The following is a 24,207-nucleotide window of genomic DNA, read 5'->3' on the forward strand; positions in this document are numbered from 1 at the left end:
CAGTGAGTTTATTATTCCTTCTACACTGACATGGTATGTGCTCTTTTATCTTTGAATAATGCATGAGGCCTTTCTTTTTTTAAATCAGTTGTACATTTGGCACCAACAGTCAGTTTATTTGGCTTTACTTTTAGATGTGGAGGTGCCCCACATGTTTTATAGAAGTCTGTCAAACGTCAAACCCCTGCTCTCTTTCTTTTTCTCCCTTCTTTCCCAATCATGACACAAACAATTTACAGAACTTTCTCCAGCAGGCCCCTGCTTTAAAATGTTTAACTCTCCTTTCTTACAGTAGGTCCTACTTCAGAGAGCCCATGCCTGTGCCTTGGATCTTTCCTTCCCTTGTGTATTGTAAGGGTGTCAGGGCGATAATGTAAAGTGTTAGCAGCGAGCCGGGTCACTGGCTGCTGTTTTGAGGCCTCTGTGTTCTCGCAGGCCTCTGCTTTCCCAGCTCCTCTCCTATGAAGCACCGTGGGTGTGTTTAGAGCATGCCCAGCAGGCCGCCCTCAATCACAAAGCCCTCTTCTTCCACAGTCCGAGGCTGCCAGCTGGTGAGAGTGTCCAATGTAAGTGTGTGTTTGAGAGAAAACTCAAAGAAATAACGACTTTATCTACTCCTTCCTGTGCTTCTAACCTCACCAAAGAGGAGGAGAATTAAAGTAACAGACTTGGAGAGAGAAGTGTAGGACTTGGATTTAGCTATGGAATAAATCAACAAGCTGGACTCATTAGACCATGCAATGCAGGTTTTTTATCTCCCCAGCAGGCAAGCAAGACTGATAAAGCTCCGCCACTCAGTAGCAGCTCCACTGAAGAGAAAGAGAACATAAAACACAAAGCAAGAATAAAGTTCTGGCTTTGAGGTTTCAGGAATCCAAATTAACTGTGGGTCATGTCGTGTGAGAGCCTTGCTGCGGAAAAGCAAGAAAATGAACTACATCACCTTTCTGGAGCAGTGGACAAATCAACCATTCCCATGGGAACTCACATAGTTCAGATGACCCGCCCTCCATGCAAGCCTTTATCAAAAGACATGAGTTCTCAAGCAGAAGATAAAAGATGTGGGAGAGTGAAAATGAATGACACAGTTTCTTGTTTGCTTGAATCTAAATAACATGCCGCCTAGCCTCTGGACGTGGCTCAGCTGTGTTCTGTGAAGGAGGCAATGACAAGTGGTTGATGAGAATCAGCCTCTGATCCAATCCAAGTCCTCAAACAGCACCAGTGGCCACCAAGAGCGATGCATCTGTCAGCTGTCATCTTCCTTAAAGTCTCACAGTCCAAAAAAAAAGTCTACTTCCTTCCTCCCAGGCGTTGCGCAGCAGCCAGGTTTCAGAAGAAAGACATTCTGGTGCTCATCACACAGCCCTATGATTATTTACAATAGTACTGCAGAGGCTGAGAGCTGCTTGAGATGTGGCTGCGGCCAAACTGACAGCAAAAGACATATTTACTGATGCTACAATGTCCAAAAACAATCGGAAGACTTCCTTCGGGGCTGTCTAACAGCTGGTCATGTGCCATGTGGGTTACAAGAAAGGACATGAGAGGGACTGGACCCCAGTCCTCTGGCCTGTCACCAAATTCTAACTCTAACCGATTGTAAAGAATATGATTTTTTCACTTAAATGTTTTTGTAGCTCTGTATACCAAGGTAAAATAAATCTGATCAAATGTATAATTTTATTGTATTTCTATTTTCTAAACTATAATGTATTGCTGTCCTTGTTAGTTTTATAGGCAATACATCACTTGTTAGTTGTGTTTGTTTCATTAAACTCTGAGTGGTTATTTGCTCTGGCTTTGAGATAACTGTGAGATATTTGCCTCCACAACAGTGAATGGGAACTTGAGATTTCATAAAGCTTCGCTGAGAGCATCAACATAAACTTTAACAATATTTAATAGCAACATCACCTTCTAGTACAAGTAGTCCCAGGAAGTTCAGTTTATAAGACAGATTGCAGCAGTAATTGCTCTTCAAAACCTAGCCATACCAAATAAAATAAAACTATATCTGCATGAAGATATAGAAGTGAGAATAAATACTTTTTTGGCTTTTTTTTTGCAAATACATAATATATCATAAGCACACAGGCATTTGGATTCCGCGTGCATATCCTCAAAACATTTGGATCCATATGGATGGATCAGCCCACACATTCTGTTAAAGCTGGTTGTTGTGGTCAGACAAACTGCAGAGCAACGGACGGGATCTATTTTCAAAGACACTCACACTGATCTCCTGTATTAAAGTAGACACTTACTGTGCTATTTTGGGAGCGGGACTGGGGGCCACAGTTAGTGTTTTATTGTTGTGGATGAGCTTGCGATAAAACAAGCCACTTTCGAGCTTCACTGAAACAATTCCGTGGAACAAGCAGAGGCTGACTTAATGAGGTGGATTTGGTTGGATAATAATAGGAACGCTATGAATTCAGAACACATACTGCACCCGATGAACAATGAAATCATAGGCCTCTTGACTCAGGAGGCATACGGAAGCACTTCAGAGAGGATCCTGCCTGGCTACGGTTTCAGTATTCATTCCCCAAAACCATGATTATTCTTTTGAATTTCACCCCATCAAAACTGCACTCAGACCTCAAGGCACCACAGCAATCCTCCGGGTCTATGATTTGCATCTCAGGATTTATGGGAACACGTTTGAAGATCTCCAGATCAAATGTTATACTTGAACATCAAACTATTCCTCCAGCTCCATAAAAAATGAAATAATAACATAAACACAAACTGTCCTAATGATATATTGAGATAGGATGAGGGACGCAAAGCAGAATATTAGATTTTTTACTTTCTGTCGCCTGAAGCAAACCAGGAGGAGGGGCACAAGGTCAAGGGTATTTTCAGACACAATTTCACCCATGTAAGGACCTTAAAGATGGTTTTAGTTCCTGTTTATACATTTAATGGATCCACTTATATCCCTAATGCTGCAAATGTGAGGTTTGGAAAAATGCTAAATGGCCACATTTACGATGCCACTGACCGTCACTAATGGTGTAAGTCACTTAAGTAGTACATTAACAATATTGATGTGTAAAAATATTTATGAGTTTGCAGAGGGAAGTGTGTCCCGCCACAGCGGAACAGGCAATGTGCAACTGCTGGTGACCACAGTCTGTTCTTTTGAGAGGGAGAGTGACTTATTGGCCTTTCTCCTGTTTGTATTTGCCTGTCCAGGATTGTATTGGCAATGTGGTGACTGAAGAGAAACACAATCGGGCTCAAAGTGCTGCTCTGTGCCCTTCATTCATCCATCACATCAAGGGCTTTCTGGGGAAAAGCTCCTACCACCAATCACTGGTAGAGAGATGCAGCGCCAGGTCCTGCTCAGTGTTACGGCTGCCTTCAGGCGCAGCACACAGAGGTCACAAAGCACTTCCTATACCTTAACCTCACCCTTGTAGTGGAAACAACAGACAGGCATCAAAGCAGTGTCAAATCAAGATAAAACGTTCTTATTAAGTTCATAAACCCCCTGGAGCGATGTTCTCCTCATTGTGTGTCCCATTCCTGTCTCACTGACTGCATACAACCATTGATTTCCATCTTACAGCCGAGGCATTTCCAGAGGTGAGGAGCAGTTCAGACCAAGATTTCGAAGTTCATAGCAAATCCCACTTTATCTTTTTAAACAGACATTTTTAGAAAGGTATTTGGCCAGAAATGTGTTGACCATGTGAAAAATAAGACTTTTTTCTTGCACCTTCTGCACTGATAGGGAAAGGTAGAGAGTAGCTCAGAGCAGCTGTCTAGACAAAGTGTTATCCTTGGCTCGAAGCCGAATGGTTAACATGCATGGGAGATAGGAGCGCTCCCAGTACTTTACTTTATTTTATAAACACAAACATGTTTTAAAGCCAAAATCAAACAGTAGATTACTTCATCTGCTGCTCAGAGGTAAGCTTTGATTTAAAAAATATGCCGGGTAAGGACTAAGTAAACTAAGATGAACACAGACATGAATGCAAAAGCATAAAACTTTTCCTCTCGCTTCACTCAATCATGGTTCACATTTTGTGAAAGCTTTTCACGGCTGCTGCCCTCAATGCACATCAAACCTAAATAACAACCTCCATGGGAATCTCTATTTCAAGTTGGATCTGTGGTTTTCTGTTCTATAACATCGATATTTTATTGAGCATAAAACAGAAATCTTAGGTTGGATAGGACTTGACTTTGCTGGACAACTATGCCAAATACTCTGGAGAGGCATTTTCCTGAGGCATGAGCAAAGTAAGAAGATGATAGCAGGCAAAAGCGTAAGGGCCAGACTCAGCATCCATTTAGCAGGCATCTCTTCACCTCATGGCTCCAGAGCTCCAGCGTGGTGTGGCTATGGGCCACTGGGCTATAAAGAGCGATGAGATAATCTGGCAATGGTGGAGGTCCACTGTGGAGAGTGTATTGTCTGTGATGAAGCTAATAAAGTCCAGCCAGGCTGTCTGATCCCTGATATTTGGCCCAGGACCAGACCCAACATACTGCTCTTGTCTCTCCACTTATCGTCTCTTCTCTGCCCCCTCCCGACTGTGACAGGAGGGCTTCCAGGAGCAGCTTTGATCAGTGTCTGCCTGTCATTCAGCATTAGTCACCCCAGGAGCAGGGAGTCCTCTCTGGGCCGGGGATGGACCGGAGAAGGGCTCGATCCTGAATGAAAGAGCCCATGGCTGTGGAACAATCAGCTCTGTGTGGCACAGCAGACGTCTGGGTGTGAGCAGACATACTCTGGTGTGTGCCACATGTCTCACCCCTGACACTGTCATGACCCAATCTGCACTCCCATAACAGCTTTATCTCCCTAATATGACCACACAACTCTATTAGAAAGGGTGTGTTGGTGGGACCATAGCTACGGCTGGCCCACACACGTGCTCATGAAACGATGATTTAACTGACATTAAATGACTTTTCAAAGGTACAGCTCTTTAAAATTAATATGAGCATCCAGTCGTAGTCATTGCATCCAGAAGATAAAAACATACAGATTCACATCATTTCAATTTCAATAAATGAGCTTATTTCCCATTCCATTTGGAACACCAATGACTTGTTGAACAAAATATCGTTCTTGCTCCAGACTTATTTAGCTGCCAAGCATGAACTCAGACGTCTCCCATTCAAATCTCTCATCTCTCATGTCTGAGGTGCATCAGATAGAGGGGAACAGGAGGAGGAGTGTGTAGGCATCTCAACCATAAAAAATGTCATAGTAGAGCCTCACGGTCTATGGACTGCTACTTTCTTTTATTCTTTTTAGTTGAATGAGAGGATTGTTGTAATGGTATGAAAGGTTAAATAACAGACATAATGTGAAGACTTCATGGTCCATGGCGATGGCCTTAGGAGCAGTCACGAGTGCAATGCAAACACACACCCCAACACACACAAACACACACACTAATATACGCATACAATGTAACATCTGACACCACTCCCCTGCTGCTCCCACCGTGTCAGGAGGGGAAGTCCGTTCATTCCAGAGAAAAAATGCCTTGTGAATCAGAAAGATTCTGAACCAGGACTGAGGTTTCAGTTTACATGGAGACTGAATGTTAACAGCTTGTGTCTGCAACATCCGAAACCATTCATAAATAATATTTAGATTTTACATGCAAAGGCTCTGATAAGGTGGACTGGAACCATCGATCATGAAGTTATGGATGCTCCATTCAGCAGTAAAAGTAAGGTTATGTGAAATGTGCCACTGTTTTACCACGTCCAAAACATGAGCAGCCAATGTGTTATTCTACACAATCTGCTGCATTACATGTTGAGGCTCTCTACAACTCAGTAGCAGTCACACAACCAGCAGACGTATCAGTTATCACAACCCTTTTAGCATTTCCTGTTCACAAACTAGAACTTGAGCTTCATCCAGAGGCAATCTATCATTGACATTTATGTTTTTGTATGGCACACACACACACACACACACACACACACACACACACACACACACACACACACATACACACACACACACACACAGATACACTCTAGTGTTAGAGAATTGCTGTAGGTTTCCAGTTTTAAAAAGTGACAAAAAACTGAAGTGATTATCAGGCCAGATTTAATGAAAGATAACTAAAGACATAAAGCTGATGATCACTGTAAGGTATAAGGAAACTATAGAGTAGACAAAAAAATAAGTTAAGCCAAATCAAAAAGGTATAGCGTTGACTCATGTTCTCCTAAGTCAAGTCAAGCATATTTGAATTATTATTGACAAGACTGTACAATTGCAAATATTATCCCAGTGCCCAAATACTGAAACAGTAAGAGTTAGTGAGGCCCTTTAACCAAAGAAGCTTTATATCATCCACAGCATTATGTATAAAGAAAATAGTTTTAGGGTTATAAACAAAATACAGATTTTCCCGGCATATCATTATTGAATCTTCCCTATCCAGCTGTAAGGCAGACATTCCCTGTTAGTTTCACCAATTTAATGTACCGCCAGATTAAACCTACAGTTTAAAATTTACATAATGTCTTCTTTCTTTATCTTTCCATTCTTTTATTGTTCAATACTGATCATAGAGATTTATTTTATTTAACAGTTCCAGAACTCTGCCTATGAACACTTTTTCCTTAATATGTTGTGGTCCGTAGTTTCCTGTGTTAATTAAAAAGCAAGTTTCCCCCTGACTTTACGTCTGGTGCCAGAATGAAATCAATAACGCAGTGAAGCCTGAAGGTCGACTTTGTTTAAAACCAGGAAGTTATCAACAAAGGGCCTTAGCTGACATTAATTGAATTTGCGTTCCTGTGAGATTGGCCACCGCTGCTCTGGCCTTGAACTTACAGCAGGCTTCCTAAGGCTGACAATGTGCTGCACATAGACGGAAGTCTCTCAAACTGTTTTTTTATTCTGTTGGATGACTGCCTGTTACACCACTAGACACAATTGATCTTATTAGACTCAACGGATGAAATGTATACTCGTGTGTCAACGACTGCCAGAATTGTGATATATCAAAGAGATTCAACATGACTTGAAAATATAACAAGATTATTTAGATCTTTGCTTTCATAACTTTTAGCAATCAGTCACTTACCACTACCGGGCTTTTCTTCTCCTGAAATCCCCGAACATGACATCATACCGAGCAATGGTCATGTCCAATTACAGCCCGGAGAGCGACAGGAGGCCCGGACCCCCGCTAATGGGAAATAGATATTGCAGTTATTACTCTGCGAGGAGGGTACATTTATTGGGAAATATCACACAACGCCTCGCTAAATGATGGAGACAGAAGCAAATTAGAGCAAGGGTCAATCTGACAGATCCATCAAGCTATGAAAAGACCTTGCCGTCATATTCCCAACACGTATTACATATCTGCTTTCTTTAGAAAGCTGGAGTTCTGGTATAACAGGCTCGTTTTTTCTGAGGAACCTTGAGGTCATTGGGTAAAAATCAGCCCAACAGAAACAAACCCCATGTAAATCTCAGCAGGACATTTTACTGAATGTGTGTGGGCATATCACATTCTGGTAAAACAGCCATGCATGCGTGCACAAAAAGATCACATCCCACTGAAGAAATACACTCCATCCATTCTTCCCATCTCAGAACTCAAGGTAAAAAACACAAGAAATGTGAAGGGAGGAGGATGTGACAAATAATTGGTCTTTGATTTGCTTTACAGTTCAAACACTCGGGCTCATTCCCATGTGTTATGTCTCTGTTTTCTGTCAATATTATGAAACCCGTGGCAATTCCCATACTTCAAATAAAACCTTAAATTTCACTTTAAATTAACAAAATACACTTTTTTTAAAACAGTGCAGTCTGTCAAGAAGGCCAAACATTCCCATCTTTGTTTGACACGGTCAACTAGCAAAGGCACATTCACTCGGGCCCCATTGTGAAATCCGAATAATTAAAGGATTTAGCCAATCAATCTCCCAGTGCAATTTCCTCCATCCTGGCTCCAGCCCAATGGGGTTTAAGGGCAGCTTGTGGAGGTGAAGGTCACGGGCCTATGGGACGTGTTCAGGAAGTAGCAGCACACAGCGCAGCCTGTAATGAATATCATGGGCGTCAGAGTAAACACAACACCACCAGTCACAGCTCAGATCACACTCTCTCTAGAATATTCTGCATTCCCAGCAAACACTGCACACTCAGTGACTTCAGTGTTTCTGAGCACAGAGCTGCCTGCTTGGTACTGTCTGTAAAATAAGTCCACCTGGAGACAGTGTTGCATGAATGGATGAAGCCATACCTGACAACAGGTCTTATGCTATTAAAAAAAAGTTTCATGGGGGCAGGAGCATCAACTGATGAATGTGGACCACAAGAAATAATAAGCTATTAGCTATTAGGCGAAGTACATAGTAGGACATTGATGCTTCTGCCAGTGAATAACATGGTCATTGAGAGACGGAGAGACACAGAACAAAGGCTGTATGTCAGACCGGGGAAAGGACATCAATCCTGCGAGTGTTTGAAGCACATGGACATGGACACACACACACACACACACACACACACACACACACACACACCATTTATTTTCCTTAATCACCGATCAGGCCTCCTGTCAAGTGGTTTGAGCAACGCTCAGAGAAAATACTCAGTCAGTCAGAGAGATCTTAAGCACAATGTGTCTCTGTACCTCGCCATGGGCTGTGAAGAGAAGAGTGAACCAATATGAATCCGTCAGATGTCAATTAAGCATGAAATAATACTCTTGGTGCATGGAGAAATGTTTTTTCCCATTAAAAAAAGTCAGGGTGTCACATGAGGTGAAAGTTGTTAGAGGGCAGGATCTTTCTTCTGGTTTTTAACTTGGGTATAAAAACAAGGCGTTCTGAGATTACGCGGCCACCTGTGTGTTCAGGAGTTGTCCATCAAAGGCAAAGATCCAGAGGAAAAGAAAACCCCAAAACAAAAAAGTATTTATTGAGACAAATTCAGAGCAGGAAGGGAAATATTTGGTTAGCTTGGCGGCAAGCGATCGGCGGTGTTGGAGCAGTCCACGGTTGAAGTGGGGGGGAACAGCCGGCCCTTTGTTACCAGACAGAATGGTGCACTCCGTGGGGTCACTGCAGGAGGCCCAACATCACAGACAGAAGGACACACACTCACATTCTCCCTCTCTCACTCACATGCATGCATGTTTGCCTGCACATGCATGCACACTCACACAAAAACCATAACATTCCTCTGCTTCTATGAATGTTTTATTAACCATGTGAATGGGTCAAAGAGTTACACCCCCTAGCATAACTATGGTCTCCATAGTCACACACACACACACACACACACACACACACACACACACACACACACACACACACACACACACACACACACACACACACACACACACACACACACACACACACACACACACACACACACACACACACAAACACACTCCTGCTCTCTCTCACACTCACACATCTACCTTCCAGGCGGACTGGATGACGTTGACATGGTGAGATTCCTGATTTTAATAACCATCCAACCTGTGTCTCCTTGTCACGGCGTGTTATATTGCCCAGCATCCTGGTCTCTGTCAGAAAGAAGGGCAATCTTTGCCACTAATAAGCATTCAAGCATTGGTTCATCTCCAAAAATCATTCACCCAGAGTGGTATCTAACCATGCAAATAGTTGGGGTCCAGTCATTTTGGATTTGTGTGGTTATATTTGATGGTTCATTCTGTGTCGACTTTGGTGGTATAATTCAACACAGAAGTGTCTCTCCAGAAATTGGGACACAGTATCTGGAAAGATGTTGTTGTTTCTCTAATCCACAGCAATAAATCAATATTTCCCATAAAGTTTGTTTTCATAACTTTGGGGAACTTACCCTTTCCAAAAAATCAGGCAGTAAGACAACCTCAAATAATCTCATGAATTAGCTGTGGCTGCAGTTTTTGACTGGATATTTTATCTGCTTAGAATCTTAAAGTCTTAAACAGACACTGATGCTTTCCGCTTGAGTCCCTACAATCCTGAGTGACCTTTGGTAGGTTAGGGTTTGACCTGTTGTTTTGTCCACACATAAAATATTCCAGAGGTACAAAGACAAGTCACCTATAGAAGCTGTAAACATCCTGGAGGACTCACAACCTGAGAACATTTGACTTAAACTACCCCCCTCTTTATTTTTTATGAGCACAAGACACTGCCAGTTAGTCCGTCCCTCGTACGTGCAAAGCACTGTTCTTTTTGGACAAACCATGACAATATCAGTCACTAGAAGAGGACTGGCCAAAAGCTGATCCATACCAATTCCCCGGTGCCCACACACAAACATCGTTTAGACCCCCGCAGCTGAGCTCTGGAACCAGAAAGTCTCAACCAATACCGTGCAAAGGTGTTAAACTAGGAGCATTTCCAGAACCAACCATCAGTCCTTTCACCACACACAGACACACACACACACGCGTGTGTTAATTCCTCACACTTCTCCACACCCCCACAGAGAGCAGAACACAAGTCCTGTTTGCTTTGGATGGCCCTGCGAGGGGACCTCCATGTTGGACAAACTAAAACACACCGCTGTACCACAGCCTGAGCAGTCAGATACAGCTCGCCGTGCAGTGCTGCTGCAAAGCTCATCACAAGTGCAACAGTTATGTAACAATCCACATTGCATCCAGCTGGTAATTTCAGTTTCATGTCTCGTTCAGCTGCATGGTGCACTGGTGCATGCTGGGTATCATGGTGACTGCAGTTTAAGTCGACCTTCTAATGTGATTTCTGGTTTTAAAGATCACACTGCTGCATGTCCACACATGGCCTGAAATTGTCATCATGCGTCTCTTTTTATCAAAATCAAAATGTGTAGGAGTCAGATCTCAATGGGAGGCTGACTATTTCCTCGTGTGGCTTTGAAGATCCAGTAGTAACATAAGTAAAATCCAATTATTGTGAATTTAAACCTGTCATTTAATATAGCCATGCTTCACAAAGAAATATTTAGTCATTCTGAAGTGAGTCGTGTTACAGGGCCTTAAATTATCCACCAGTTTGAGATGTTTTAAGATACATTTACCAGTGGTTTCTCTGTCCTGCTGTCTTTTTATCTTATTTGATCCAGTCACAGTGAAGCTGCTGTCCTCCCAGTGGGGATGCTGAGAAGAGCATTATTGTAGATAATGCCCAACATTAATCTCACACTGCCCTACATATTCAGGGTTAAAGGTCAAAGCAATTTCATGTTGTCGTCACACGCTTGAACTTGTATTAGGCTGTCTCCTCCCCAGGACTATTTATTACAATCCTAATGTCCTGGTTCCATATATTACTTTAACTTTCCCTCCCTCTGTCCCTGCTTACACATGGGTTTTCCATCCATAATGCTGTGTTTTTCAAGTTTAAACTCTTACATTTTAAGGCTATAAAATAACTTGATCTACTCTTCTTGTTTAATATGCATATAGGGCCTACATGTTTTTTTTACCACGTGCTTCTTTCACAGATCCGCAATAAGATACTCCCATGTTGTCTTAATGACTTTTTAATGGGTTGTAAATAATAGAGAGAGACAGCTCACTGTTGGGAAATATTGTTTGGTTGTTATTACTTCCAAATAATGTATAGCAGTATATCTTTCATTATCTGTTTGTGCTCTCAGTGGTTTTGTTTGAATGGTCATTCTCAAATGCCGATTTAAATTCTCACATTGTTTTGACACTAACCAAGGGGAAAACAGTATTGTATGAATTCAAACAATTAACCACAATAATTAATCACATCTTGTTTTTCAACGATGACTCAACAGGGTATGGGAAAAAGAAAAACATTCATGTGTTTGTGTGCTGTGACAAACCATAGAGCATGCCACTTCTGCAAACTCCTTCATAATTCTCCTCTGCTATCACACACACCCATGCACACACACAAAACACATGCACACACACTCTCTCCAGAATAGTCCAGATTTAAGACCTGTCGCTGGTGTGGAACTTAGTGAAAAGGAGTATCCTGTGGGGCCCTTGGGGGCCAGAAAAGTACTATGTAGCTCTGTATGTGTGCTCGCGGGTAGATGTGTGCGTGTGAGTGTGTGCGTGTAGTAGCAGAAAGTGACCCGAGAGGCCCAGCTAGTTACAGCCTCTCTGCTGGAGACCACCACTTCCACAAAACAAGCATTGTTGGTACAGAGCTCCAGACACCAGAGACACACACTGGAAACAACTCGTATGTACACACACATACAAAAATACATGCACACCACAGGAAAAAAAAAACCTGCAGTTTGAAGCGGTAATTCTAGTAGAGGGCATGTTCTGTTAGCTATGATTAAAATCACAGAAAGTCTGTCGGAAGAATCTCATCTCACAGATACACAACATAATTTCACTAGGGAAACGTTCTTTATCACACACACACACACACACACACACACACACACACACACACACACACACACACACACACACACACACACACACACACACACACACACACACACACACACACACACACACAGTACCATGCACAAAATGGGGATCACTAACAATAGCCCTTGGGTGGTTGGTCAGACTATTATTGTAGGTGTTTCTATGCTAATTATGTGTGATTGAGAGCATGTCAAAATCAGTTACTGGAAATAATGTGGGGAGCTGGAAATTGTGAGGTGGAATTACTTTGCCCGCAAAAATAAGTTTGTTGAGTTCCAACAGTGGCTTTGTCACACAATGAGAACTGTTCTGAGACACTGTGCCAAAGCCACACAATCAATGCTATTACTCAAACGATGCAAAACAACATAAGGAAGACATCAACATCATCAACATCATTATCATCAGAGAGAGGGGGGGGGGGGGGGGGGGGGGGGGCAGCATCATGACCTCCACTTCTGGCTGTGCGTGCTGCAGAGACTTAGTTGGCTGACAGGAGAATACGTCAGCACCTCTCACCGCTGGAGTATAACCCCCTCAAGCCTCTGGTGGTCACACAAACGCAAGTGTAAAAGTAGCAGCTCCAACTGTTGCCCGGACTAACCCATTCAGCATCCACGTCTCACACACCCTGACAAGGAGTGAGACGGCTCACCGAGCACGAATCGAAAAAGTGCCCAGAAGAGGTGGAACATTTACGCACGGGGTTTTTTGTTTTTGTCTGGATTGTTTTTTCACGCATTTGAAGTCAGTCTTTGATCGTTTTGGACATTTTTCTGCACCTCGTGGATTTTGTATTACTTTCAGCACTTCAATGGCAGCTCTGAGAGTGAAATTCTCGCACCTGTTCATGTTGATGTTAAACTGTTTCCTCCATGGTGCTGCGTCAGTTAAGATCATGAGAGGAAGCACACAGGACAGTAGCTTCCTCCAGCCCTCGTTGGACACGTTCTCAGATGACCCTGATCAGGACATGGTCTCCCACCACATGTCCAAACTGTACGAAAAATACAACAGGGAAAACCATCTCAAGGAGGCAAACACTGTCAGGAGTTTCAGAACCAGCCAAGGTGTGTTGAGACATTGATTTACTTATATTTAATAAGCGAAATCGCTCAAAGTCAGTTTTAGATTGATTTAGAAACAACAACAAAAACACATTTAAGCCTTTAATGCACGTGTAATCCGATACAAAAGGAAACATTAATAAATAGTCATAAAGCTCCCCTGATCCTCTCCATGGATTGTTATTAAAAGTGCAACCGCTCGGCTACATTGCTTTTCAGACGCTCTAAATAGGTAGGATTGTTTTGGAACAGTCTGAGAATGCATTTAAATGATTTTGGGACGCTGTGGGCACACTGTTTGTGGCAGCAGCTGTGCCCCTTCTGCTGCGGAGTCTGATCAATTACCGCAGACAGACGCGCAATATGTGCAAGAATGCATGCGATTCCTTGCAAGCAATGCCCGGCTTCAACACAGTGAAACCTCCGCGGCAGTTACGCGCTGCATAGGTTAATTGTCGTGGCTTTTCCACGTTCCTGTTGTGGCTACAGGACATGAGTGACTCAACGTCCTGGAGTCAAGGGGCTTAGAGCACAGTCGGTCCTCTCTGTCTGATGCTGTTTTTATAAACACAACTCATAGACATTTATATCCGACATGGTTCTCAGATGGCATATGATAACACGTGTGTATTTTTACTGCAGAGGCTGAGTGTAATACAAGGAGAGATGTAAGAGAGTTTTCACAACAATGTAAGATCTGTTAAAACAGTTGATTATGTATTGGTGTCTGGGCAGACAGCGCTGGCTGTATTAGGCTTAAGGGGAAGCTTTAAGAGAAACTGAGGTAAGCATTTCCATATGCAGGCTGAATCCGAGGTAATGTATATCTCTTGAGTCAGTCCATACTTCCGCTGAACTCTTATACAATGAACAATAACTCTGCTGTTGAAGTTAATGTTCATCATGAATATTTAGCTCTCTGCTCACCCCCCTCCACCCCTGCCAGCCAGATCCCCAGAGCCTGGTTCCTCTTAAGGGCACCTTCGGAAATCCTATCAAAGCATGCAACCGTGTAGCAGCCACATAGCAGTCATGTAACACAGAACAAGGAAAGGTGTTTAATTTAAACCACAGCAAGACTGCTTTTAGTCTAATTTGACACCAAATGGTTTTGTCCTTTTTAAATAATTATTTATTTAAAATAGTATATTATTATTTATTCAAGTAGTTATCAAATAAAGTTCCCTCATTGTTACTGTTTACTATTGCGATTGGATAAAAGTTTTTATTTGTCAGGTTGTTCACTTGACTGCCTGACACTGACTGATTGATTGTCTTTGCAGACTCCTCTGACCGCAGGACGGTGTACCGACTAAATCTTACAACCCTCCAGGACTCAGAGGTCATTCTCTCTGCAACATTCCACTTCCACCTCGATCGGCGCCCTCATCAGAAACCCTGGTTCTGTAAACGCTTCAAAAGCCCATCCTGTCGTTCATCAGCCATCCACCCTTCTCCGTCCATCAGCCTGCTACTTCGCTCTGTCTCCTCTGGGTCAGAGGTCAGATCTGGGTCAATGGGGTCACTTCTTGGCAATGTGACCTTCCACCCCCACAGGAGAGGGGTGTGGCAGATGAAAGATGTGACCCAGGTCATAAAGGAGGCACGGGACAAGGGTCATCTCCTGGTGTCAGTGGAGTTAGGGCAACAGCACCAGAGAAAACCAGAGGGGGCGCTGTCTGGTGGCAGCCTGCCATACCTGCTAATGTATGCTAATGACCAAGCCTTGGTAGAGCCCAACAGCGTGGCTGCAAGCCTTCAGAGATATGACCCATTCGTTGAGGGAGGAGAGCCTTCACTCACCTCTAATGGACCTATCTCTTCACCAGAGCCAAAAGGACGTGAGAGAAGGGAAGCAACTCTGATCTTTGACCCCATACTGAACAATGAGCTGCCTGAGGTTGACTTCAGGCCTGATGGGTACAGGAAGGATGACCTCTGGGAGAGCACTTGGTACCTGGCACTCAAACCTAAATCAGGAAAGAAAGAAAAGAAGAGAAAGAGCCAGGAGGGAGAAATAGTCGAGCAGGGTAAAGGGCTTCATGTTAATGAAGAACCTCAGGTTCTGAAAGAAGAAGAAAAGACACAACAGGGGCTCAAACCTGATGATTCTACTGAGAAAAAACTCAAAGACAGTCTCAATCCCCCTACCAGTGAAGAGCGGAAGCATGAGCGTATAAATGAGGGAAAGGATGGAAAAAAGCACAAAGGAAACATTAACTCTGAGTCACCTGTTCTGAGTTTTGATGAGCAAACAATGCGTAAGGCCCGGAGGAGGCAGTGGGGGGACACCCAGCAAAGAGGCTGCTCCAGGAGGAACCTCAGGGTGGACTTTGCAGACATTGGATGGAGCGAGTGGGTCATAGAACCCAAAGCCTTTGATGCCTACTACTGTGCTGGAACATGTGGCTTCCCGATGTCCAAGGTAGGAGTACAGACATCTAAGTCACTCTCATTTGGTTCCAAAACAGCATTAACAATTAAATGAATGAACCAAAGAAAATCTTTGTTCTTCTCTTTTTTTCTTTTCCCAGGTGGCGAGGCCGTCTAACCATGCAACCATCCAGAGCATAGTGCGTGCGGTGGGGATCATCCCCGGAGTTCCTGAGCCCTGCTGTGTCCCAGAGAAGATGAGTCCTCTGGCTGTGCTCTACCAGGATGAATCCAGGAACCCAGTGCTAAAGGTTTACCCAAATATGTCCGTCCAGTCCTGCTCCTGCAGATAGGGAGGGGAGGTCAATGGGGGCAGAGGACAAAACAGGGTTGATGTGGAGAGAAACAGAAAACAGGATACATGGAGACAGAACCATACCTCTGTTTTCTAAGTGGTTTCTTGAGAAACAAAGTCACTTTGGCCGTGGTTATTCCTCAAGGAACACAGGCTGTAGAGAAATCACTTCCATCTCCTCTGTCCTGCGGCAGCAGACTTGAAGAGACACATTGTCTGCCGTCTTCCTTAGCGAGAGGAACAAAGTCACACATGTAAAGTCAGGGCTCCACAGATGCCCAGTTGAGTTGATAGTTTGAAATAAAACTGAGGATTTCATGGACAGGAGCATTTTCCTTTTATCTCAGAATGTACTTTCAAACATCTCACAGTGAATTTGTGTTCATGTTTTCTTTGAACACAAGGGCTATAAATAAAATACTTTATTATTGCATCATCGGGCAGCTTACACAGTCACATACAAAAGACAGTAATCATGAAAGTGTACAGCGTTTTCTGTAAAGCAAATCATATGCCACATTGTACATACATGCAATGTTAATTTGTTTGCAAAAATGTAAGGTTATTGTACATTCTTGCTCGGCATATCTTAAAAAGGAAATATCCAATGGATCTTAGAGGGCATCTGGAATTCATTTATACCCACCAACCCCCTCATAACACCTCAAGAATGTTATAATGAAACCAGAAATACTTTTCTATTTTGAATGTGAAACTTGGTTAAGAATAATTTTGTCATGGTTCCTAGGTTATGTATTACTTTATTTTAGAGGATATGGTGTTTTGTACATGTGTATTTTTTAAATTATGAAAAGGTAGCCTTCTATACATTAGAATAAAACTGTAATTTAATCCAATGCTCTTGCTGGAAATTTTTTGTTACATATACTTTGTGCTATTTTTGGTCATTACTGCGTATAACGTTTAATTCTTAGGGGGGAGGGACTTCTTTGTCATAACAAACCTATAAGGGCTCCACTGTTCAAAAATAACTTTGTACAAAAACAGGAAGGTTTCCGCAAAGCCTCTTGAACCCATTATTACCCCACGGCAAAGGCTCAGATGTCTGTTGTCCGGCAAATAATGTATCCAATGCAGCTGCTGTGGATTAATGGGTGATGGAGGAGGCAGGCACGCACCTATTAGGACGTCAGCCACTTGAACTTCAAAACATGGGGCACTTCCCCTTTTCTACCCCTCCATTGAAAAGCTGAATATTTCCAACGGCAGGATGTTCTTCTCAAAAGCCTTTTTAAGAACAAATGGTAACAGACGGATGATCTCAACCACTTTACTCAACTGCTTGTCACTTTTCTTCATAGGAGGAAGAAGGTGGCCCATGTGGTGCCTAAACAGGGTGTCAAACTGACAGGGAAGGGAGCTTTTTGATTATTAACTCATTGCGCTGCGGTTGTTCTGCAGTGAGGCTGAAAAAGTTGGCACGGAGTACCACATCTGTTTGCAACATCAGAATGCTCTGAAGTTCAAGACTGGACAGTAATTTCATCTCAAAGACAAAGACATTTAGGGGGACACTTTGGGTGAATGGAACAAAAGATTAAAACCCTTAAACAGTTTATTGGAGTTGAGAATAATGCTATAAATGTGTTGGCTTGCAACTGAGGCCCCTGTCATCATCTCCTAACAAATTGTGCCATCCCTCATGTCTGTACTGCTTTGTCCATTATAAAAAGTGTTCACCCTTTTTGTATGTTGTTGGCTTTTATGTTCTTACAGCTAAGAAGAAAGGCTTTTTATTGTGGCTTTTGTGACACTTTCCACAACACCCTGTTATTGTGCTGAAATCAGAGCACTATAAATATGGCAATGACTCAACATCTGGATGAACTAATTTAATTACCAACCAGCATGCCAGACATCTATGATTTAGGAGGGTTTCCATTATAAAGAAAAAAGGAAATCAACAGTAATTTGTAATAACTTTGGTTCAGACCTGTTGGTTAGAGACCTGTTTCCAGTTGGACTTAAACATTTTTTCTGTCACTTCAAATCCCATTTATTTAATGTTCTACCAAAACACATGACAACTTCAATGGAAGGTGAATACTTTATATCGTAAACTGATAAGTATAAAATAAAGATGTTACATTATGCTATTAGCTTGGTAAAAAGTGTGTTTTCTTTTACTGTAGCATCATGTTACTGATAAGTTGAGATATATATGTTTGTATGTCTGAAACACGAAATACATAATTCTAGTTTCTCCATTTTGAACGTGTTATTTTGAAAGTGGAAATGTTCAGCTACAAACCTTTTAGCAAATACTATCTTTATTGGGTCTAAACTCCATTAAAGTATGATGATGATGATGATGATGATGATGATGATGATGATGATGATGATGATGATGAGGCTTATTATAAATGTTTTAGAATAGGCTGGCCCATTTATAATCGGCATATAGTATCTAACATTTTTTCCTCATTTCCAGACTGACCCAGAGTCTGCTTTTACAAAATGAACCTCATGTCAACCGCAATTACAGTCACAGGAGAGTACTCACAATGGTCAATTCCAGCCGAGAAAACCACAGTAGTCTAGGCTCGCTTTCAGAGCCCAATATGCCCAAAAGCCAAAACCAAACGAGGGAAGTGGGGAAACCAAAAACAATATTTGTTTTTCCACTTGATGACTGTTCAATTAAAGGAGAGCTATTCCGCCATTATTAGACAACAAAGGATTTTCTGTGTCGGGGCTGAAATGGCTCTTTCCTCACATGGTTTCTGAGCTCAGAGAACTAATAGTTCTGTTCATTACAGACATAACTTTAATAGCGTGACACTGTGCTTCTTAATCACCCATTTAATCATGTGGGCCACTGGGTTTTTCATTTGAATATCAGTTTTTTCCTTTAGAAAGTGAAAAAAAATGCTTTTAGTTTCCAGAAACATTCAGAACTTTTACTAAGCCAAGAAATCCATTTTATTCCCAAAGCAAATCTTAAATTGGTCTAAGACTCAAGCATGTTTTGGTGTATTTGGGCTCAAATGACACATTTTTGCAGGGTGTTGCTTTGATGTTTTGTGTAGGTATCAATCTCAGTAAATCTGCAAAATTATTTGTGGCATTAAGAAACTGGAGGATAAACTCTGTTACTCAAATAAAGTAGATAACAGCAGAGTGCCATGGTTTTCATCCCGTTAAAGAGTGACTGAAAATTCTGAGGCTTGACTTTCCCATGAACTGCATGCCTTCTTGCCGCCTCATTTACCTGCAACAGAGACGGCTATTTATGTCCATCTGTCTGCAGCCTGTACTGAATGGGACTAAGGCAACTCTCTGAGGGTGGAGAAACATAAAATCAGAAATTCAAAGGCTTACGTGGTCTCCATCCATGTCTGTAGATGAACGATAACCCTGAAACTTTTTTCAACTAGAATTTGATTGCATTTTTGAGTAGCAGCCTGGAAAACAGCTAACTATTCTCTGCAGTGATGTTTCCAAAAAGCATGGTGAGATGTTAATACATCTAAAATGACATGCAGGTATTGTATTTTGAATAACAGTCTTGTCAAGTCGTGCATGAGAGCAGCAAAAGGGAAAAAATATGTTAATTCCCCACAATTGGTTCATGTAACATTCTTTCTTTCTGTAAATGACATAGGTATCGTTCAGGACACTTTAACCACAGTGCAAACACATTTGATTAATACTTTTTAAATTCACTAATCTACAGGGAAAGAGAGAAAAGTTGGTCTCCTGTCGCCACCTGTTGGAGCAGACACAAAGTGACCCACAACATGAAGGTTGGAACAAAGTACTCAACACGTTTTTGTTTTTTTTTTTCATTTTTCATCATTTAGATTTCAAATCAAATGTGCAAACACACTCAATCCACATCTCTTGTACAAATCAGAGCAGAAAAAAAGCTGATAAATAAGAGGATTCGTGACAATCATGAGCTGTCTTCGAGATCTCTGAATCTTTCTTCCCTCCTGAGTTCCATAAGGCACAAAATAATCATCAACCTAACACACAGCAGGGCTAAAGGACACAACAAACTGCAGTGAGATCAGCATACACGTATCTCTATCGTCATCTAGTGGACATGCTGTGGTGGCCACGTGTTGGTTTTCCTATATTTTTTACAGCTACCTACATTCACTCTTGTACACCAAAGTCTTGCCGTGAATCTGGAGTCTAAACCTGTTAAATACGCATCGTTACTAGAATAAATTAAAGTGTCTGTGTCCCTTCTTGTCTCAGTTATGAGAAGTCATGTGTCTAGACAGGTGGTGCCGCTCCCGGAAGTATTCATGGCAGATTGGGCAGGTGAGTTTCTCCTCCCTCTTCTTCCTCACGTGGGACTCCGCCGCAAACTCCTTCTTGTGGTGAGAGCGCATGTGGAACACGAGGTCAGAGGTCATGCGGAAGGAGAGGTTACATTTGGCACACCAGTTCTGCACCGATACGCCAAATGAGGTGAATGTCGGTGGAAGAATAGTCAGAGAAGATGTTGTCTGCAGCTGTACGCCAGTGCTCCTGGACCAGTGTTCCGGTGCGTAATGGAAAGCGTTGTTTACAGCAACTGGGGAGGGTACAGTCTGTAAGTCAGTGCTCAAGATGTTGGATGCCATGATATTGTTGTATCCCAAAACATTTCTGGAGCTGAAGGCATCGGTCATCTCCTCTATGCGGCTAGAGGGGGCTGTTGAGGCGCTGCTGAGATGCACCTGGGGGTCAATAGGGGAATTTCTTTTACTCGGTTTACAGAATGCGCTTCTCTGATGTCCCTGATTGTTGGACAGGACCAGAGAAAATGCACTATTGCTGCTTGAGTTTAAACCAGAGCTCTCCCCTGCCTCAGGGCGTGCGTCCATCTCCCTGTTGAGAGTAAAGGCACCATTCTTACATCCCAAATGATCTGGTTTAGTCTTATCAACCTTCAGCTTCCCATCAGAGGAAGATTCGTCTCCTGTTGCCTGATCGTATCCTTTAATCAGTGGTGTTATATTGTCATCGTTTGAAATATTTGTCTTTTCCAACAGAACCGTTTTCCTCCCTTTGGGATAAAGCGTTTCCTCGTATTTCCTTCTCTTGGGATAAATCACTGCATCCTCGTTGCTGCTAGATGATTTTTTGTGTTCTAGATCTCTGGCGATGTTGTGGAAATCTGTTACCCGGCGTTGCCTCTTAATTTCCACATGCTTTTGCTGATACATCTCAGGGTTCCATGTGTCTACCTTGACTTGAGTGCACAGGAATCGGCAATGAGCCAGGAAAGGAAACTTGTTCTTAAAGACCTGGTTACATCTTGCACATTTGAACTCTGAAAGAAATAGAAAAACACACCGTGTGTTCAGTATACCAATATATTCATATAACTTACCATTTAGTTTACAACTACATCCTTAAATCAATCAAACAGGGTAGTTAGAGGATGATCTTTATGCTGTATAGGGGCTTTATAATTAAATCACATGTCAATCCTAGTATCTTGACCCCTTACTCGCCTCAAAAAACTCTGCCTCACCTTCACTTGATCCTCGGGTCATGTCTGTGAAGCCCAGCAGGTGAGACAGCTCCTGATCGTACCACACAAGCAGCTCTTCCTCCGGTCGGATGTCACGGATGGTCCTCACATACAGCTGACCAGCTTTCAGAAAGGCCTCGGTGTTCTGCTCCTGTCCATTGCGCGCAGCCTGCATGAGCCGCAGCCAGGACAGCACCAGCGCAGAATTACGCATGGCCTCTGGGTCCACCTGTTGACAGAAAACATCGATATTTTACTTGAGCCCCTACATTTCAATGTCTATCTTTCATACAAGCTTGAAATTCCTTAATATAACTTCGAACTATATTATCAATCTCACATTTTTGGCAGCAATTGACTTTTTGACTGAATTATGTTTTTAGTCCCTTTGATAATATATCAAGGACAAAATCTTTATGACAAAACCCAAATTGCAGATGGATTGCGTAGAAATGTAGTCTAATTAAATATAAGCTGCATTAAATGCATACATTCAATCCAAATTAAAATAAGGAACAAAACAATCCGGCCATTTCACAATTCACCAAACTGTGTAAAGCACAATTGTTTAAAGAGAACATAAAAGTCTGATCACAACTCACCCTGAACATATAGGATTTAGCTCTCTTGTCGCAGGATTTCTGCGCTATGAAGGCGATCGTGTCATAGAAAGTGTTTTGTAGCACACATGGACCAAAGCACGTGCCTGCAGGGATGCTGCGCGTAACGACCACACTGGTGTAGAGATCGGCTGGATGCTGCAGGAATTTACTGTCACCGGTCCAGATGGAGCGAGGCAGGAAAGTGTGATCCATCATTAAACTGTAATAAAATACAAAAGATATATACATCACAAATACAATATAATAAGTTTAAGATCACTTACAAAATATATCCTTAAAATGTTTAAGATGTATTATTTTAAAACCAAGATAAAGTATTTAATACAATTAGACATGTTTACTTGTGTGTTTTAGTTGAACAAAATATTGAGCTAACAATTGGACTATACATTAAAACATAGGTGGCAGTGGGCTGACATGCCACTGGATTCAGATGCTCTAACCCAAGCTGGATGGTCTTTCATGTACATTTGGAAATAAATGATTCATATATTGTTTTAATTTTTTTTCTGCCCAAATGAAGGTTTCCAACTGTGAAGCAGACGCAGCCAATGTTGATGCAAAATGAGTTCTAACGTCCTTTGTCTCAGTTTTTCACTCTGTTTCTCCTTTTGTCTACCCATCTGCCGTGGTGCCCAACTGCCTCTGTGCGCAGGATAAGTTCAATGTGCGTTTTCCTGATTTATCAACAACCTTTAATGCACAGAGATTATGTGACTATTGATTTTATCCCTCAAGTCAATACTCTTTATAGGTCTAGCTTTAAAATCGTTGACAGTTGACGGTGCAGCGATATGACAGAATGATCTGGTGCCAATCTGAAAATGCCAGTCTTGCTGTTTTAAAAGAATGACACTTGAGAGAAAGATTGCGTATCCCTAAAAAGATAACAGAAGTTGATTCATGTTGCATGCGGACTTACCCGCTGGTCATTGAGGAGGATTTTGGTGCTGTGTGGCAGCAAGTGGCAGCAGGTGCAGTGGACCTCGGTAACGACGTCCTCTCGTTTGTTGGGGATCAGTTACTTATGCGACTGAATCTTCCTCCGTACTGTCGTCGTTCTCCTCTCTCACTCCCACTTATCCCCTTCAGAAAGCGCACTGAAGCGTGGCGCATTGATGTAAACACGTGCGCGCTCACGCACACATTCACGCGCGCACACTCCTTGAATTAAGACCTTGGTTAATTCTCCCTGGCCTTGTCTGATTTATGTTGCCTTCAATGAAGAAGAGATACATATTGGCTCTTGAAAGGAAATACAAGATACAGCATGCATTGATCTGGCTGATTTTGATATACTGTGTGTGCACCAAATAGGCAAAGAAACATTTTTATCTTTAATGTAAAAATGTTTTAAATATAATGTGTTGTGTCTTTACTGGGTTTATATTGCACATTTCTATGCCCCAAATGTCCTAAAACCCTGAGTTTAGAGGACCACATCAAAACAAGCCTTTGCCAGCCTGCAGTTAGTCAGATGGAAATCATTAAACTATAAGCCTCAAGCTATTCTGACATCCTATTGTCCTTATGGTTTAAATGTCAGTCACTCCACTAATTGTACTTTGCACAACAGATATTCAGACTATAGTCTATACACGCTATGTGGGATTCCGAGAGGTTTGTTTTTTACTTTACTTGAAACAGTACATCCAGCTACACACGAGTTACACACGGTAGTCCTGGTTAATGTGAGCAATTGGAAATTGTAAAACTGGCAACTATTACATGACATAATGCAATGTAGTGTGGGTTTGCCACTGGGCAAATGCATAATTCATTAAGTAAATGTTTCTGTCTAATGAGCATTTAATGGATTATTCTGCATCAAAGCTTTGGGTTGGGTAAATGTCCTGGTGGTAATCGAGCCAACTTTCTGTAATGAAGTGAGAACACATAAAAG

General features: G+C 42.2%; 2 protein-coding genes across 2 annotated transcripts; one reads left to right on the plus strand and one right to left on the minus strand.

Annotated features, from left to right (window-relative positions):
- The first annotated feature begins 12,961 nt into the window (after window positions 1-12,961).
- On the plus strand, window positions 12,962-18,300 carry gdf10a (growth differentiation factor 10a). The gene is made up of 3 exons (XM_063874242.1): window positions 12,962-13,462; window positions 14,743-15,884; window positions 15,994-18,300. The coding sequence occupies exons 1-3, from the start codon at window positions 13,207-13,209 to the stop codon at window positions 16,183-16,185; spliced, it is 1,590 nt and encodes a 529-aa protein (XP_063730312.1). The 5' UTR covers window positions 12,962-13,206; the 3' UTR covers window positions 16,186-18,300.
- A 1,751-nt stretch (window positions 18,301-20,051) lies between these two features.
- znf488 (zinc finger protein 488) lies at window positions 20,052-23,348 on the minus strand. Its single transcript, XM_063875308.1, has 4 exons — window positions 23,227-23,348; window positions 22,284-22,503; window positions 21,682-21,910; window positions 20,052-21,477 (listed from the first exon to the last, which is right to left on the minus strand). Exons 1-4 carry the CDS (start codon window positions 23,235-23,237, stop codon window positions 20,411-20,413), a joined length of 1,527 nt encoding a protein of 508 aa, XP_063731378.1. The 5' UTR covers window positions 23,238-23,348; the 3' UTR covers window positions 20,052-20,410.
- Between the last annotated feature and the right edge of the window lie 859 nt (window positions 23,349-24,207).

This window comes from Eleginops maclovinus, chromosome 22 (assembly GCF_036324505.1).
Source record: "Eleginops maclovinus isolate JMC-PN-2008 ecotype Puerto Natales chromosome 22, JC_Emac_rtc_rv5, whole genome shotgun sequence".
NCBI lineage: Eukaryota > Metazoa > Chordata > Actinopteri > Perciformes > Eleginopidae > Eleginops > Eleginops maclovinus.

Coding starts and splice junctions, on each gene's coding strand:
- gdf10a (XM_063874242.1), top strand. CDS start 13,207: ATGGCAGCTCTGAGAGTGAAATTCTCGCACCTGTTCATGTTGATGTTA. Junction 13,463..14,742: donor GAGTTTCAGAACCAGCCAAG/GTGTGTTGAGAC, acceptor TTGTCTTTGCAG/ACTCCTCTGACCGCAGGACG. Junction 15,885..15,993: donor GTGGCTTCCCGATGTCCAAG/GTAGGAGTACAG, acceptor TTCTTTTCCCAG/GTGGCGAGGCCGTCTAACCA.
- znf488 (XM_063875308.1), bottom strand. Junction 21,911..22,283: donor CTAAATCCTATATGTTCAGG/GTGAGTTGTGAT, acceptor TTCTGTCAACAG/GTGGACCCAGAGGCCATGCG. Junction 21,478..21,681: donor GACCCGAGGATCAAGTGAAG/GTGAGGCAGAGT, acceptor TATTTCTTTCAG/AGTTCAAATGTGCAAGATGT.